The sequence below is a fragment of the Loxodonta africana genome, chromosome 1, assembly GCF_030014295.1.
Source record: "Loxodonta africana isolate mLoxAfr1 chromosome 1, mLoxAfr1.hap2, whole genome shotgun sequence".
Lineage (NCBI taxonomy): Eukaryota > Metazoa > Chordata > Mammalia > Proboscidea > Elephantidae > Loxodonta > Loxodonta africana.
In genome coordinates this window covers 12807253-12823931 of record NC_087342.1, presented here as the reverse complement: position 1 = coordinate 12823931, position 16679 = coordinate 12807253, and the positions used below count along the sequence as shown (strand labels likewise).

The 16679-nt window shown below is 46.4% G+C and overlaps 1 protein-coding gene across 1 annotated transcript in view; it reads right to left on the bottom strand.

The window, feature by feature from the left end:
* Positions 1–1948: 1948 nt before the first annotated feature.
* Positions 1949–16679, bottom strand: part of CASR (calcium sensing receptor) — a 42466-nt gene continuing 27735 nt past the window's right edge. The window contains exons 4-6 of the mRNA XM_003412965.4: positions 12173–12403; positions 4843–4966; positions 1949–3456 (exon numbers count right to left, since the gene is read on the bottom strand). Of these exons, the coding sequence (XP_003413013.1) occupies positions 1949–3456; positions 4843–4966; positions 12173–12403 (1863 nt within the window). The remainder of the gene's footprint in view (positions 3457–4842; positions 4967–12172; positions 12404–16679) is intronic.

The window sequence follows — 16679 nt, the reverse complement described above, 5'->3', positions numbered from 1 at the left end:
GCCATCATGTCAACCTTAAAAATCATTGAAATGCACCCCTTTGGAAGAAGGTGATCAGAGGAAGAAGTTGCCAAGAGCTTACAGTTTGAGGCCTCAGACAAATTTCATTGCTGTAGTTAGGTTTTTTGGCCAAAGAGTAACACTTAGAAAGAGTGATGTGAGGAAATACTGCCAGACTGGTGACAGTGGTCAGCGCTCATCCACTGCTGTGCTTCCCTCAGTGAACAGAGAGATCTGGGCACAGGCACCACAGTTACAGGGGAGGAGCATGGAGCTCTCTGGCTAGGGGGCTGACCAACTTCCTGGTTTCTTCGCCAGGAGCCAGTGTTACTAGGGCTGACCCCTTGAACTGGGCCCCTGGAATTCTTGGGCTTATTATGGAGAAAGTTATTGAGATCAGTGGTATAGTCATTAGAATATGAATGGTAAATTGGTAAGTTTCGTTTTATATTCTAAACAGGTGAAAAAATAATTGTACAATATTAATAATACTAACTAATATTTATTGGTGTTTATTTATTTTTTATTATTATGTGCTAGGCACCATGCTAAGTACTTTACATACATTATCTCATTTAATCCACGTAAGAGCTCTGAGGGAAAAGAATGATTTTTTGAGACCAAAAAATGGCCTTAGAAATTCCTTGCCTAAGGTCACCCATTTCTAAGTGAACGAGCCAGGGGCTGAACCCAGGTCTCTCTGGTCCCAGAACCTGAAGACTCTGCTGTATGCCATTCAACCCCTTTAACTACCCATGGACAGAGTCCATTCCTGAAGGGAGGCTAGTTATAGCATTTAGGGGGTGGAGTGCTGGGCTAATGCCTGGCTGAGCGTTCTCTTGGAACCATGCTTTCTTGCCCCAACGACTGTTAGCAGACCACCTACTGGGAGTTTATTCTCCACTGGGGAGGTGTGGATCTGGTTTCAGGAAGTCTTTGGGGCAGGGAAGGAGGGACCTTCCTGTCCCCTGGGGTTCTGAAAGGGCTCATATAGGGCTCAGCTGATGGGAGTGGGGCTGGTGGGGTAGGGAAGGAAAGGAAAATAGAGCTCAATAATACTGCCTTATATAAACCAGACTGTGACATTTTTCAGTTTATATTGCCCATCGGCTAATACATCAGAAGCATTTTCTTAAGGATAAAGCTACATATAGCAAAATTAATTACAGATACAGCTCATTGATTTGTACAGCCCCTTCCCAACAGTTTGAGGTGGTTCTTGTGATCCTGGAATCTAATCACAGCATCGCTCTCATGTTCTGAACAAATTCCGAGGCACTAGTATTTTTTTTTAGTATAGGAGGGATGCCAACCGTCTAGGCGTCACACAGTAGCAGCAGCAAGTAAAAGACCAAATATTTACGGTTTTCATAAATAGGAGGGAACACATTTGCCTTACGTTTGTGAACATTTAAAGTTCTTTCCATGGTCGAGGTGTCGGACAGCACTGATTACGTTCTGCCTTTCAGACTCTTAACTCCAGTGGCGGCAAATCGCATGTCCTATCACTCTGCACATTTTTGTCTCTGGGTCAGGCTGTCTATGACCTTCAGGGCAGGCATTTTGGGTTTTTTTTTTTTTTTTTATATAAAGGGAGTGAATAGATGGGTAGCTTAAAGGCTTGGTTGAGTCTCTGATCTACTGGGTGGGATAGAACACAGGAGGGAAAATTGAGTGTGGATGAACTGCAAATATGACAATGGCAATCTCAACGCTCTGAAAACTCCAACTACAGGAGCACACAGCTCTTCTTTTTTAATTTTAAAGGGAATGTTAGTCAATTCACCGTCATGGAAAGCAGTGCAACTAAGTTCAAAGTGTTGGGTGTCTCTATTATCCCTCCTTCCTCAGAGAAAAGGAGTCCAGGGGCGATTCCTCATCCCTGATGGAGGACGTGATCACATGAATCCTCTCTGGACTCTTCCTGGACTGGCCTTCTCCTTCGATTTTATGAGTTTGGAATGTTTTCTGTCACAGTGCTGCCTCCGCTGCTGATGACAAAGCTCCGTGAATTGGACACCACAAGTGCTGGGGCCCGCTCCTCAGGGCCCTCCGTCTCCAGCTGGTGGTCCCCGCCTGCAGACCCTTGCAAGTCTGTGTCCTGCATGGTCAGTTCTGAGCCTGGCTCTGTACACTGCAGCGGGAGTAACGCCTGGTGTTTGGTCAGGGCCTCATTGCTTTTCTGGGCCTCCAGGGAGTTCTGGTGTGTGGAATTCCTGTGCGCCATGGCATTCTTCTGAGGCTCGTCAAAGCTCAGTGAGAAAGTGACCGTGCCGCTGCCAAAGATGACCTTCTGCTTGCATCTGGGCTGCTGTTGGGTTTGCTGCTGCCGCCGCAGGGTCAACGGCTGGGGCTGCTGCTGCTCCTGCTGCGTCAAGGCCAGTGGCTGCTCCTGCTTCTGCCTCTCGGGCTGTGGGAAGGGGTCTTCGCTGTTGCTCTTGCTGCTGATGGAAGACGAAGGGGTGGAACCCGTGGAGCCCCCGAGGCTGCTGGACCGCTTGCGGGAGACGTTGCTACGGCGCAGGGTGGCCCGGGCGGCCACCTTGAAGGCGTGGGCAGCGGTGCTGCAGCGCACCTCCTCGATGGTGTTCCGCGAAGGCTTGAAGAGGATGATGTAGACCTTGTTGAAGAAGATGCAGGCCAGCAAGCCGAAGCTGGCCGCCAGGATGGCGATCACCTCCACAGCCGAGACAAACTTGCCGTAGGTGCTGGCGTAGGCGGGGATGAAGGAGATCCAGACGATGAAGAAGATGAGCATGCTGAAAGTGATGAACTTGGCTTCGTTGAAGTTCTCGGGCAGCTTCCGGGACTTGAAGGCAAAGAAGAAGCAGATGGCAGCCAGCAGGCAGGTGTAGCCAATGAGGAAGCCCAGGGCCATGAGTGAACCCTCGTGGCACGTGATGAAGATGATCTCGTCCTCCAGCTCGTGGTTGCGGTAGCTGGAGGGGGGCGCGGTGTAGAGCCAGATGACGCAGATGGCGATCTGCATGAAGGTGCAGAGGAAAACCAGCAGAAACTGTAGGTTGAGCCCCCACCACTTGCGGTGGAAGCTGGTGGGGATCTTGGCCTCAAACACCAGGAGGACACGGTTGGTTTTCACCAGGATGCAGGAGATACAGAGCACAAAGCTGATGCCAAAGGCCGGCTGGCGCAGGCGGCACGTCCAGTCCTGGGGCTCCCCGATGAAGAACAGGGAGCTGGAGAAGCAGCAGAGCAGGGAGAAGAGGAGGACGTAGGAGAGCTCTCGGTTGGTGGCCTTGACAATGGGTGTGTTGCGAAACTTGATGAAGACCCCCAGCACGAAGGCCGTCAGGAAGATGCCCAGGACCGCGAAGAGGGTGAGGGCGATCCCAAAAGGCTCCGTCCACGACAGAAACTCAATCTCTTTGGCAATGCAGGAAGTGTGGTTCTCGTTGGACCAGAAGTCATCGGGGCACTTGTCACAGGCACTTGCATCTGTAAGATGTTCCAATGAAGAGTTAGTCACTGTGTGGCACGGACTAACATTTGTGTGGGTGCGCGTGCGCACGTGCACAGTGGTGAGGATATGCAGGCTATTGAATGTGATTTACATTTTCTTTATGGATGAAGTAATTGTGATTTTTACACTATCAAATAATATAGTGAGCCCTGACTTATGTTACTTCGTTAATTTCTTGTTCTTTGATGGTCCCATGGTTTGTTTTCTTTTGCAAGTTGGGATGGAGGGCACATATTTCCTTTAACGCTACCTGCTGATGGTTTGTATCTTATCAGAGAACGATCAACCTTGCTGAACAGGAGACTGCCCTGCACACTAGATGTGTGGCAGAGTTTACAAACTTTTCACAGTGTGATTCAAGCTCAGCCTGACTGGTTTTGGATACATGGATGGGCTCTGTAGACATGCACGACAGAAAGGCTTTCTTTAAGACCAGGGCAAAGTATCTCATGCTTATGACCCATGCTTTCCTCACTCCATATCTATGGGCTTCTAATGAGGAGGGCTGCAGACTCATTCAGTCAACAAATGTTTAGTCAGACTCTGCTACGTGCCAGGCAGTGTGTAATACTGGGGAGTGGAAGGATCACAGGCTTTGCAGCCAGATATCTGGATAGGAATCCTTGCCTGGCCATTTACTAGCTGTGTGACTTTGGCTGGGTTCCTTAAACCCCCTGAGGCTCAGTTTCCTCATCTATAAAATAGACAAAGTAATAACTCCATTATGTAGTGGGGATGAGGTGACATAATAATTGCATCTAACATTTATAAAGTGATTCCAATATGCCAGTCATTGTTTTATTTAACAAACACTGATCTAGAATTTGAGTAGGAATTGACTCGATGGCAACGGATTTTACCAGTATTAACTCATCTAATTCTTAAAACTCTGTAAGATAGGTTTAATTATTATCCCCACTTTATAGATGAAGAAACTGAGGCACAGGAAAAACATATGTTACGATACCAAGTACATTGCCAGGCACCCAACAATCTATAATGGCCTATTAACTCTGGAGCCTGGAACAGACAGACAGAGTGGGGTCTACTCAGGGCCACTGAGCAGTAAGAAAAGGAAGGAAATATTGGTGAGCAGTACCAATGTGAGAGAAAGGTGTGGGAAAGGTGTGTGTGTAAGCTTTTATGGTATCCAGACGACATTTAACACTCCTGTTCCATCCCCGCTTGGTGCCCAGCTCAGCACCACGCTCAGTCACACCCTGTTAAACGAGCAGCTGTGCTAAGTACCATCTCAGCCCAGCCCTTCCTTCCACGGGCTTCGCTGACCCCGGGCCCTGAAATGTCTGAGCCCTGCAGATGGGCTGGGCCTGCACCATGTCCACTAGGGACGGTTCCTCTACCTGTCTCATCGCTGTACTCCCCATCAGGACACTCCACACACTCAAAGCAGCAGGTGGGCTCCCCCTCGATGATCCCTTTCCTGGTCCCTGCCAGGCAGTCTCGGCTGCAGTTAGAGAAGGGTACCTGGGGACAGAGAGCACGGAGTGAGTGGTGCGGCTGCGGGCTCCATCTTACAGCACCTTTGACACATGCAGGAGGGGGAGTTTGGGCACAGGGGCAGGGCCAGGGTCCTAGTTCCTGTTCTCTGTGAAACGGAGAAATGCCTTTGGGCCTGGGTACACACACACAGACACACACAGACACACACACACATCTGTGGGATTCAAGGACGATTAACTGTTGAGTCTACACAGTGACCAAAAAACCTACATAAATAATTCTCCCCAATTCCACCCCGCCCCCCCGCCCCAGGCCCCAGAATGAGACACCTGTCTCCTCACCATGGAATTGAATGCTTGAGACCAGGTAAGAGATACAGGAACATGGACCCACACACAGAAGGACAATCAGAGGGGGCGGTGACGACTTAAGAGAAAATATGTTTGAACAGGAGACTCTGAACTCTGCAGTGAACGTAACCCCTAAAATTTTATTTTAGGCTTTACGGGGTGATCCCTGAGATCCTCACAAAAATCCAGTGAGGCAGGCCGGGCTCCCATGTTCCAGGTGAGGTTAGCAGCCTGTCTAAAGGATCCACGGTGTAAGCACCTGTGTCTTCTGGCTCCTAGTCCAGTGCTTGTCTGTTTATCTTGTATTCAGTGGCTAAATTGTGCAGGCCAGCCCCGTACCCTAGAATGCAGACGACCACACACCAACTGCGGCTTCTCCAAGCTCTGACTTGTTCTGACACGTGTCAGAGTAACTGTCAGAGGCACGTCCATGTCCACACGTGAGTGCTACAGCCCGGGTGGATGCTGCCGAGCTATTACCCCTTAACTTCTAAAACGGGATGTTCAATGGTTGTTAAGGGCTGGCCTTGTGATCAGCAATTCTTTGTGTGTGTGTGTTGCACAAAATTTTCAATCAGTACCGTTAATGATCTGAAAGCACTCATGCTTGGTGCTAGCCTTGGATTTACATGTGAACCAAGCACACGTGCAGGCTTCCTGATCAATCCTACTTCATGATGTCCCAGTTTTATGGTATTATTTCAGTGAGACAATAAAGCCTGAGCAACTCAATAGCTTGTAATTAATCACATTAAGTTTTGGTTACAATTGCTACTGATCCAAGCCCACTAGCAGGAAACCTAGTATTTGCTAAATCTGAAGCCATCATGTGATCGGACCCTAATTGCTAGGTTTAGCTAAACATCTCAGCTGGGTAGCAGCTCGTTATCAGACAGGTCTTATTTGGCTCTAGGGCTTAGCGAGGGATGCCTGGTGTTTTAAAGGTAATGATGTGATAGTAGTCTGCCTTTCATTACCAAGCAGGGCTGGAACTAGGGTGAGGTAAGTGAGGCACTCAGCTTGGGTGCAAAATTTAAGAGGGAGCCAAAAAAAAAAACTCAGTAATCAAGATAAGTAACATTTTAATGCAATATTACAAAATCAAAACCAATACAAAAAAAAAAAAAAAACTGTGATAAGCAAAATATCAGAATTTTAAATAAAGACAGGATCGGTATTCCTGATTTTTCCTGTGGTCTCAGGCTCAAATACAGCTCGGCATGACACTATTACAAAGGTCAGAGTTCTGCCTTGTTAGGAAAAAGCAAACAAAAACCGATTGAAAATGTGTCGTAGCCTAGGTTCCCCTGGACCACTTGGTTCATTAGACGTGTCCAGGAATGGGTTGTTTTCAAAGCTTTTTCACTTTTGTTTTCAGTAGATATTTCTCAGGGTGTCTTCCCGATGAGAAGGGGAGAAGGGGAAGGCGAGACCACGACCTACACGCTGCATATGGTTCCTGCTGGCTGACCCACAGGTAAGTACCTACCAGGGCGTCCAGCTGCATCCGGGCAGAGAACGGCTGGCTGGCAGCATGTGTGGATGGCATAGCCTATTGCTAAGAATGCGAGCAGGATATGTCTCAGTTACAAAAGTGGCAAGAGTCCTCTCCCAGTGCTGGAGAATTCTCATTGCACTTTCATTGTGTTTAAATCAAGGAGTCATTTTAAAAGTAGGCACGTGGTTTGATAAAGAATATTTTGCTTTCCAGTCCCTATCAGGATGGCAAATTAGCTTAAAACGCTGGCTTCTTTCAGCAAATTCAACCTGGGAAATCTATATAGGAAAACAGAAATTTTATAAATTTGTGAGAAATCCCGGGGAAGGCCAAAGGCTGTTTTGAACTGATGAGTGTGGGTGAACAGGGACAGGAATGAGGATAAATTAGAGAAAAGCAATTTAAGTTCCACTCTTGCCGCTTTGGAGGCCCCAGATGGGGCAAATGTTTAGCGTGTTCAGCTGCTAAACAAAATGTTGGAGGTTCTAGTCCACCCACAGGTGCTTTGGGAGAAAGGCCTGGTGATATGCTTTCCAAAAACCAGTCATTGAAAACCCCGTGGAGCACAGTTCTGCTCTGACATTGATGAGGTCGTCACAAGTCAAAATCAACAGCAACTGACAACTTGCCGCTTCCCCACTTTTACTTTGGGACAATCACTGTCTGCCTCTCCTTACAAAACCTTCCCAGAAAGGCTCTGGAGCGGGTGATGGTGGTGTTGACTAGAACAAGTATTCCAGCCTCTCTGCCTCCTCGGGGCTGGAGGATTATCGTCAAGAGAAATTCGTGTCCACAAACTGCGTCTCTCTGAGGGCTTGAAGGTGATGTCCTGACCAGAGGAGCAGCTTGGCGTGGGAGTGACTGAGGTTCGGTGGTGCCTGAGGGTCTCCGCCCCGGGTTTGGTAGTCTCCCACTTCCTAGAACTTGCCAGAGCTGATGCAGGCTAGGATCTGGCCCCCACTAAGATTTGCAACTACCTGCTCTTAATCAGAAAGGGTCTCAAATGCTATTGACTGCTCTCTCCATTGATTTACGTTGTAGTATAAATTTTCTCCTTTATTCTGTTAATGTCATAAACTGCTTGTACATGCTTTGTAATGTTTGACCATTGTAATGTTTGACCATCATTACATTCCTATAAATTCACTGCAAACTCTGCTGGAGTCATGATGTAATATATATTTTATACATCGCTGGTCTAGGCTTGCTAATATTTAGGATTTGTGCATCTATGTTTATAAATAAGCTTGGCCTATACTTATCATATATACATATATACCCCCATGTGTCTGTCAGTTTGTTGTACTGTGGGGGCTCGCGTGTTGCTGTGATGCTGGAAGCTATGCCACCGGTATTCAGATACCAGCAGGGTCACCCATGGCGGACAGGTTTCGGCTGAGTTTCCAGACTAAGACAGACTAGGAAGAAGGACCTGGCAGTCTACTTCTGAAAAGAATTAGCCAGTGAAAACCTTATGAATAGCAGCGGAACACTGTCTGTTATAGTGCCAGCAGATGAGCCCCCCCAGGTTGGAAGGCACTCTATTGGAAACCCTGGTGGCGTAGTGGTTAAGAGCTATGGCTGCTAACCAAAAGGTTGTCAGTTTGAATCCACCAGGTGCTCCTTGGAGACTCTATGGCACAGTTCTACCCTGTCCTATAGGGTTGCTATGAGTTGGAATTGACTCGACAGCAGTGGGTTTTTGCATATATATATACACCTCATAAAATGAATTTAGTAGCTTTCTCTCTTGGCTTCTGTTAGGCTATAAGTGGCAAAAACCTCAAAATATCAATGGCTTAAACAAGACAGAGTGGGTTTCTTTTTCATACAGATATCTGAGGGGGAGGTGGTCCAAAGTGAAATGACATCCCATGGTGTTGAAGACCCAGGCTCTTTCTGCCTTGTTCTTCTGCCGAGCTTGGTCCTGGCCTCATGGTCCTTGACGGTTGCATCTGGTTTCCAGGAAGCAGGAGGAAGGAAGGGATGAAGAGAGAGCAAAGGGTGCTTGCAACAAATTTCCTAAAGAAGGTTCCCAGAAGCCACTGCACAACAGCGCCACTTATATTCCATTGTCTAGGATTTAGTCTCGGGGCCACACTTAGATGACCAGGAAGCTGGAAAATGTCATCTTTATTCTGGAGGGGTCATGTACCCAGCTAAAATAGAGTTCTATTATTAATGAAATGGGGGAAACAAATATTGGGGGCCTCTGGTAGTCTCTGCCATGCTTCTATTTCTTTTTGTAATGGTTTGTGTAAGACGATGAGAATGTAGTCTAGAAATGTAAACCATCCCATCTTTTTTTTTTTTTCAGGGAGGGTAGAAGATATTAGCTCACTTAACCCTCACAACAACTCTTAAAGGAAGGTGGTACTATCTCTGCTTTCATGTGTGGAGACAAATGAGACTCAGAGTGATTAAGGAACTGGGTCAAGATCCCACAATGGCCTAGCTGGAGAGCTGGGATTCATACTCAGGTCCATCTTCCAAAGTCTGCACTTTTCACTGTATCAAATCCTGCTTTATAAAGTCAAGGGTTAGAAGAACATCACCCTGAGTCCTCTTTCTGGATCATTCTGCATTCCTCAGCTAAAGGGAAGTTCCACCACAGCCATTTTTCAAAAGCCATCAAGTGTCTCCAAGTCTCCCCAACAGCCTCATCAAAGATGCCCGTCTACTTTTGGCAAAGGAATCCTATCTGAATTCCAAGCCCCGAATGAAGGTGTCTCTCTTCCCTCTGATTTGTTGCAGTAAAACAAGGACAGAATTGCCAGGTAGGGGGAGAGGGGACACTGGAGGTGGAGTTGGGGCACTTAGTTCCAGCGTCAGCACTTACACTGCCCATCTGAGATGTCACCTTTGCCTCCCTACACCTGATTGTCATCAGCTTCAAGTTGGGGTGTTGGAGACAAGCTTAAGATCTCATCTAGCTCTAAGGTGCTACATTAATGAGTAAATTGAGACCACTGATTGTGATATTATAGTGCTATATTAATAACACATTACATTTATATACCATAACACAGTTCAAAATATCCTTTTCACTCTTGGTCTCAATAATAACTTTGTGAGTTATATAGAGCAGTTATAATACATGATTTATTGTTAAACATAGATGGTATTTTTGTAGTCATTTCTACAAAAAACGCAGCAAGGAAAGGGTGGACTAGACACTGAGCTTTGTTGAGTGCCTACTGTGTGCTAGGCATGAGGTATCATTGTTTCTATGGAAAAATTATATCTAATTTATAACTCTATCAATCCAGGACTATATATGATTGAATTTGTGAGAACTCCCTGAGTTATTCACTTATCAGTGTTTAAGCCCACGATGTGTACGGCCTGGTGGGGGACATTCAGATTACAGAGAACTGTACAGGGACTAGCTTCCATGCAGAAGGGGAGACGAGACATACACCAATTAGAGACAATCAATTACATGCATTAATGGAGGTGAATGATAAATTGGATGATCCAACACTGGGGAACAGGTGATAGTCTAGCTGACCAACTTAGACTCCAGTCATTGAACCTTGTGATAATTTCAACAAGAGTATGATTATGACTATAGGGAGTCCCTGCGTGGCACAAAGGGTTAAGTGCTCAACTACTAATTGAAACGTTGGCAGTTGGAATGTACCCAGAGGTGCCTTGGAAGGCAGGCCTGGTGATCTGCTTCCAAAAGGTCACAGCCTCGAAAACCCTGTGGAGCAGTTCTATTCTGCACATATGGGGTTGCCATGAGTCAGTTAACAACAACATAATTAGGGCCATAAGCTTAGGGATGCCACTATCTCTGTGTGGAAAAGGTCATGGCACATTTATAATGGAGAATCCACCCTTCGAGGTAGAAGCTAATAAAGACTCACACACTGTGGATAAGACTCACTATCTATAAGGACACCTACCTATGGGTAACCTATCCTATAAATTGGGGAACAATGAAATTATGACGGTGTAGCATCTTATCAGAAACCTACTAGCCTAAGAGGTGTCTGGTAAAAAGATGAGTTGAATCTTTGGTCATATTATAAAATATGATCCAAGATGCTCAAAGATGATAATAGAAATGCGTGCACAAAGAGAAATGTGGTGGGTCTCATCCAGGCTTCCCTGGGATAGATCAAGAGGATGTCCTGTCCAGGGTCTGTGCCCCTGCAGAGGAGCTGGGTCCACTGGTTGACCTCGTTCTAGGACAAGCCATCACAGAATAGTCATCACACCAGCATATCATGTGTCTTTTACTTAGGCGCACACTCACTGAGTGACGGGCTTCCTGGTGCAGTGATGGGGAAGGGGCCTGCCCATGATCCTAGGCACCCTGCTCTTTGTTACCAGTCTCACCCAGAAGAATACATTGGCCTTTTGATTTTAAATCAGTCCTGAGCGACTTGGATGACCTGGAACTACCTCTGTCTGAACTGTCCAGGCCCTGAGCAGTGATGACAACACACATGACTCACTCTGAAGAGTGTCCCTCAGTGGCTGTTATTAGCATTTTTCGGAGATGGTGGCAATTCTTTGTTATGTAATATTGTCCTGTATATGCAGGACACTTACCATCCCTGGGCCCCAAGGGCTGAAAGCCGTTAGCACTTCCTGGTCATTGTGACAACCCCAAAAGTATGCACCCTCTCCCTGTACTTTCAAATTAGCGGCCCCCCCCACTCTTTGATTTATGGTGTTGGTAAAGAATGTTGAATATACCATAGACTGCCAAAAGAATGAAGAAATCTGCTGTGGAGTAAGTACAGCCAGAATACTCCTTAGAAGTGAGGATGGTGAGACTTCATCTCACATACTTCGGACATGTAAGCAGGGGGGACCAGTTCCTAGAGAAGGACATCATGCTTGGTAAAGTGGAGGGTCAGCAAAAAAGAGGAAGACCCTCAACGTGATGGACTGACACAGTGGCTGCAACAATGGGCTCAAGCAAAACAATGATCATGAGGATGGTAGAGGACTGGGCAGTGTTTTATTCTGTTGTACATAGGGTTGCTGTAAGTCCGAACTGATTCGATGACACCTAACAACAACCACCACTACCCAAGGTAGGTAGGATCTCCCCCTACCCACCCCCACCCTGGTTTCAGAGTCAGTGTCAAAGAGACTATTAATAGCCAGAGAGTGAGATTTATAAAAAAATAAAATTGTTTCAATATAATAAGACAACATAGAGCTCAGGCTTCCAAGGACTCTTCTTTATATACTCAGTACTTGTGGATTTCACAGGGAGCCCTGAGAGTTCAGAGATCAGTGAGCTCAAGGAAATGAACTCATCATTTTGGAAGACTAACGGTGAAGCCCAAAGCCCTCCTAAAGCCCAGCACAGGTTCCTGCCCACAGCAGACATCTGGTGTTCTGATGGACAACACATACCTCTCTGGAGAACCCACTCCAAAGGATTTTCTCCTCGTTGATGAAGAGTCTTTCTCCCTTCTTGGCATAGACATTGTAATACCCGACTTCCTTAAACACGATGGAGCCGTCCTCTGGGGAGAGGTGCCAGTTGATGATGGAATAGTTCCCCACCAGGTCACCACACTCATCGAAAGTCACCTGCTCCCCCATATTGTTGGTGAAGTTTAGGTGCCGCAGGTGCTTCAGTACCTAAAGAGGAACAGAGATGAATATTCTGAGTAGAAGCCACAGGGCTGCCACATATAGTTATACAGGTTGTGCCCTGCATAAGGCCAGTGCACTTTCATGTTCTAACAAAATCAGTGTATTACAACAATTTCCTGGCAGATGGAAGGAAAGAGACTGGAGAGAGAGGCATCTTTTTCTAATTCACACAAAGGCACTTGTGTGTGTTAGCAGTAGCCCTGGTAATCCATACCAGTATCAAGCTCTACTTGGTACTCATGTTGTAACTGGGGGTAGTAAACACTTTCTTGAGGTTGGAAAAGGAAAAGGGATACGTCTCACTATGGCTACTGGCCAAGTCAAAGCTTTTGCAGGTGCACCATCATGTGGGTGCCCCAGGGGGAACAGGGTTTGTAAACCAGAGCCCGTTCCTGGCGTCTTCTGAGATGGACACTGGGGAAAGAGTGGAGGCACTGACTAACTAACTGCTTCTGCTTCGATGGAAGAGCCTTGCTGCCCCACGTCACAGGAAGCAGCTGAGAGGAAGAAAAAAATGAGACTGCGGGTGTAACACCGGCCATCACTGTTACAACAGTCATGGTAAATCCCTTATTTATATTACAAGGTTTTTTGGGTCACAAGGCTGTTGCACAAAAAACAGTAATGATAATTACTGAGACTTACTAGTCACTTTACTGTACTTTAGGCATGGTGTTAAGGGCTGTATATTCATTATCTAATGCTTACAACAAACTTACCAGGTTGATGCTGTTACCCCTGAGGCACAGAAAACCTAAGTATCTTGTCCAGGGTCACCCAGCTAGCAAGTGGTACAAAGCCTGCTCTCTTAACTGCTATGCTACGTGGCAGCATTGTAAGCTCCTGGTGCTGCTTCCTGCCATCAGTCAAGAGCTGGTCACGGGCATGGGGCAGCTTAATCCAGGACCCACACCTGTGCCAGGAGTCACTGAGGCACCCAGTAAGAGTAAGACTTGGCCCAGCCTTTGAGTGTAGGGGTGCTCTCTTCCACTGCCCCTCACAAGTCACCAGGCTTTATCACTCTCCTGCTCCGAGCCCATTTTCTCAGCCACCTGTGAGAGACAGGGCCGAGAGTCAGCAGACCTCTCCCCACTGTATTTACTTTTCTCTGTGCTGTGATTTGGTGGCCCCAGGAGGACATTTAGAGGCACCTTACCTTTTTATCTTTTTTTCACGGTTTTAATTATATTAAAAAATTTTTATTGTAGTGAAATACATATAACATAAACTTTGCCATTTTAACCAGTTGGAAGACTAATTCAGTGACATTAATTACATTCATAATGTTGTATATCCACCACCTCTATTTATTTCCAAAACCTTTTTCATCACCCCAAACAGAAACTCAGTGAACAATAACTTCCAATTCCCTGCCCGCCCTTGGCCCATGGGAACCACTAATAAACTTTCTGTCTCTATGTATTTCCCTATTCTAGATGTTTCATATAAGTAGCATCATACAATATTATTATTATATTCCACCTAAAAACCAATGTTGAATCAGACGCTGGGAGAAAGTTGGGCTTCAGTTCATCTAAAGAATGGCTTTACTAGGCCTGCATGAGGCCAAGGCCCAGGACCTATTAACCTATTAATCATCCACATTAACTTAAGGTGTGTGACAAGCTGAGCCAACAGAGCCAGAACCCTAGGAGGTACCTTCCCGCTTTTCCACCCCATTCTTCCTCCAGAGATCACAGTGGCCTTCAACCATCTTTAACATTTATTTATAGTAAGGAAGATTAAATCGGGAGAGGAAGCCATGTAAATTAGCTCAGAACCAGCTCTGAGACCTGTGTGGGAGCAGTCTATAGCAGACCGTGCGTGTTCACAGGGCAGGCAGGATGTCACCTCCAGTCCCTTCTAACCCCACTGATCCACCCTACCACAGCATGTATCTGCTTCTCCAAGAAAGCCTGTCTGTCCTCGTCACTGCATTTGCCATACTAGCTAGCTAGTGACCAGCCACACTTCTACCAGTACTTCACGTGGAGCAAAGAAGCACAAATGCCTCTTTCACAGCTACAATATTTACCTGGTCCTTACTTACAAGCAGGAAACCCAGCTGGTGTAGCAGTTAAGTGCTACAGCTGCTAACCAAGAGGTCGATAGTTCGAATCTGCCAGCTGCTCCTTGGAAACTCTATCGGGCAGTTCTACTCTGTCCTATTGGGTTGCTATGAGTTGGAATTGACTCCACAGCAGTGGGTTTTTGGTTTGGGGTTTCACTTATAAGCAACTGGTTTAGTCTCAGCTCTGCTGGTAACTAGCAGTGAGAACTCAAAGAAGGTACTTCACCTCTCTCAGCCTCAGTTTCTGTCATTAAAACTTAAGATACCCCCCTGTTCTGGCTTTTCTGTAGGGCTGTTGTGCAGGTCAAACAGACCCTTAATCTTAGCACTATTGACATTTTGGGCCAGATAATTCTTTGTTGGAGAGGTGGTGGTTGTCTTTTTCATTACAGGACGTTTGGTAGCATACCTGGCCTCTACTCATTAGATGTCAGTGGCATTCCCCACACTTAGTTGTGGCAACCCAAATATCTCCAGACATTGCCAAATGCTCCCGGGGGGGGGGGCAAAATCACTCCTGGTGAAGACCTTGGCAGTAGACTAACGCCATGTGGTAGCACAGAGCAACAGGTGTGCTCCTACACCAATAACCTAGTTTCCTTCACACACATTCTGCCACACTGGTGCGCTCTTGTGCTCCCTGGCTTTCTTCCTCTCTTTCTGTCTCTCTTTGACTTTGACACACACACACACACACACATACACACACATACACCCTCAGGATTCAGTGGAGAGAGCAGAAAACCTAGAGAATACCCATAAGGAAGAGAGTGCCCAAACCAAACAGCCTATGTGGTAATTCTTCCTAAAGTTGTTGATGTTAGGTGCTGTCCAGTCGGTTCTGCCTCGTAGCGACCCTGAGTACAAAAGAATGCCTAGTCCTGAGCCATCCTCACAATCGTTGCTATGTTTCAGCCCATTGTTGCAGCCACTGTGTCAATCCGTCTTACTGAGGGTCTTCCTTTTTCCCCCTGACCCTGTACTCTACCCAGCATGATGGCCATCTCCAGGGACTGGCCCCTTCTTATAATATGTCCAAAGTATGTGAGACAAAGTCTTGCCATCCTTGCTTCTAAGGAGCATTCTGGCTGTTCTTCTTCCAAGACAGGTTAGTTCGTTCTTTTGGCAGTCCATGGTATATTCGATATTCTTCACCAAAACCATAATTCAAAGGCATTGATTCTTCTTTAATCTTCCGTATTCACTGTCCAGCTTTCATATGCATATGAGTTGACAGAAAACACCATAGTCCTCAAGGTGACATCTTAGCTTTTGAACACTTTGAAAAGGTCTTTTGCAGCAAATTTGCCCAATGCGATACATCAAGGATTTCTTGACTGCTGCTTCCATGGGCATTGATTGTGGACCCAAGTAAAATGAAATCCTTGACAACTTCAATATTTTTTCCATTTATCATGATGTTGCTTATTGGTCTAGTTGTGAGCATTTTTGTTTTCTTTATGTTGAGGTGTAATCCAGACTGAAGGCTGTAGTCTTTGATCTTCATCAGTAAGTGCTTCAAGTGCTCTTCATTTTCTATACGTACTTATCCAGTAGTTTTGCCAAGTAAAACAAGTGCCATTTTCAGAGAGGTTAAATGACTTGCCCAACATCACATAGCAAATTCATGGCAGAGATGGCATCAGAGGTCAGATCCCCTGACTCCTAAGCCTAGGGCCCTTTCTACAAACTGTCCTGTTCTCTAGTCAAAAATCTTTGTTATGACACTATATACTCTGCCCTACCCTCAAACATAACCACCCTCCTTTAGCTCCTTTTGATCAAACCAGCAGTGTATTCCCACTGGACCTCTCAGGGACTCCTCAACTCGCCCTTTCCCCATCAACCCTACCCCTGGGTGCCTCACCTAACCAGCTGCTTATGGTCTGCTCCTTCAGCATCCTCAGTGCTATCTTGATGATCCCTGGCTGCCCTGACTTTTGTCCCAGGCCTGTTGTGGGTAGGTGAGTGTCCCTCACTCCCTGAAACCTGGTTCTTCTGTTCTGTGACTGGAGCTGCTGAACTGTCTTCGAAAAAGATGGCGAATGAATTCAACTAAAGATGTACACCACCCATGTTCACCTGAGCCGTCCCTGATGGGCTTCAGTCTTTTATTTTCTCCTTCATTTTTGCCAAGTCCTTAAAGCAGTCTGCAGAGAGGACGTGTCCCAGAAGTCCTCCTTTCTCATG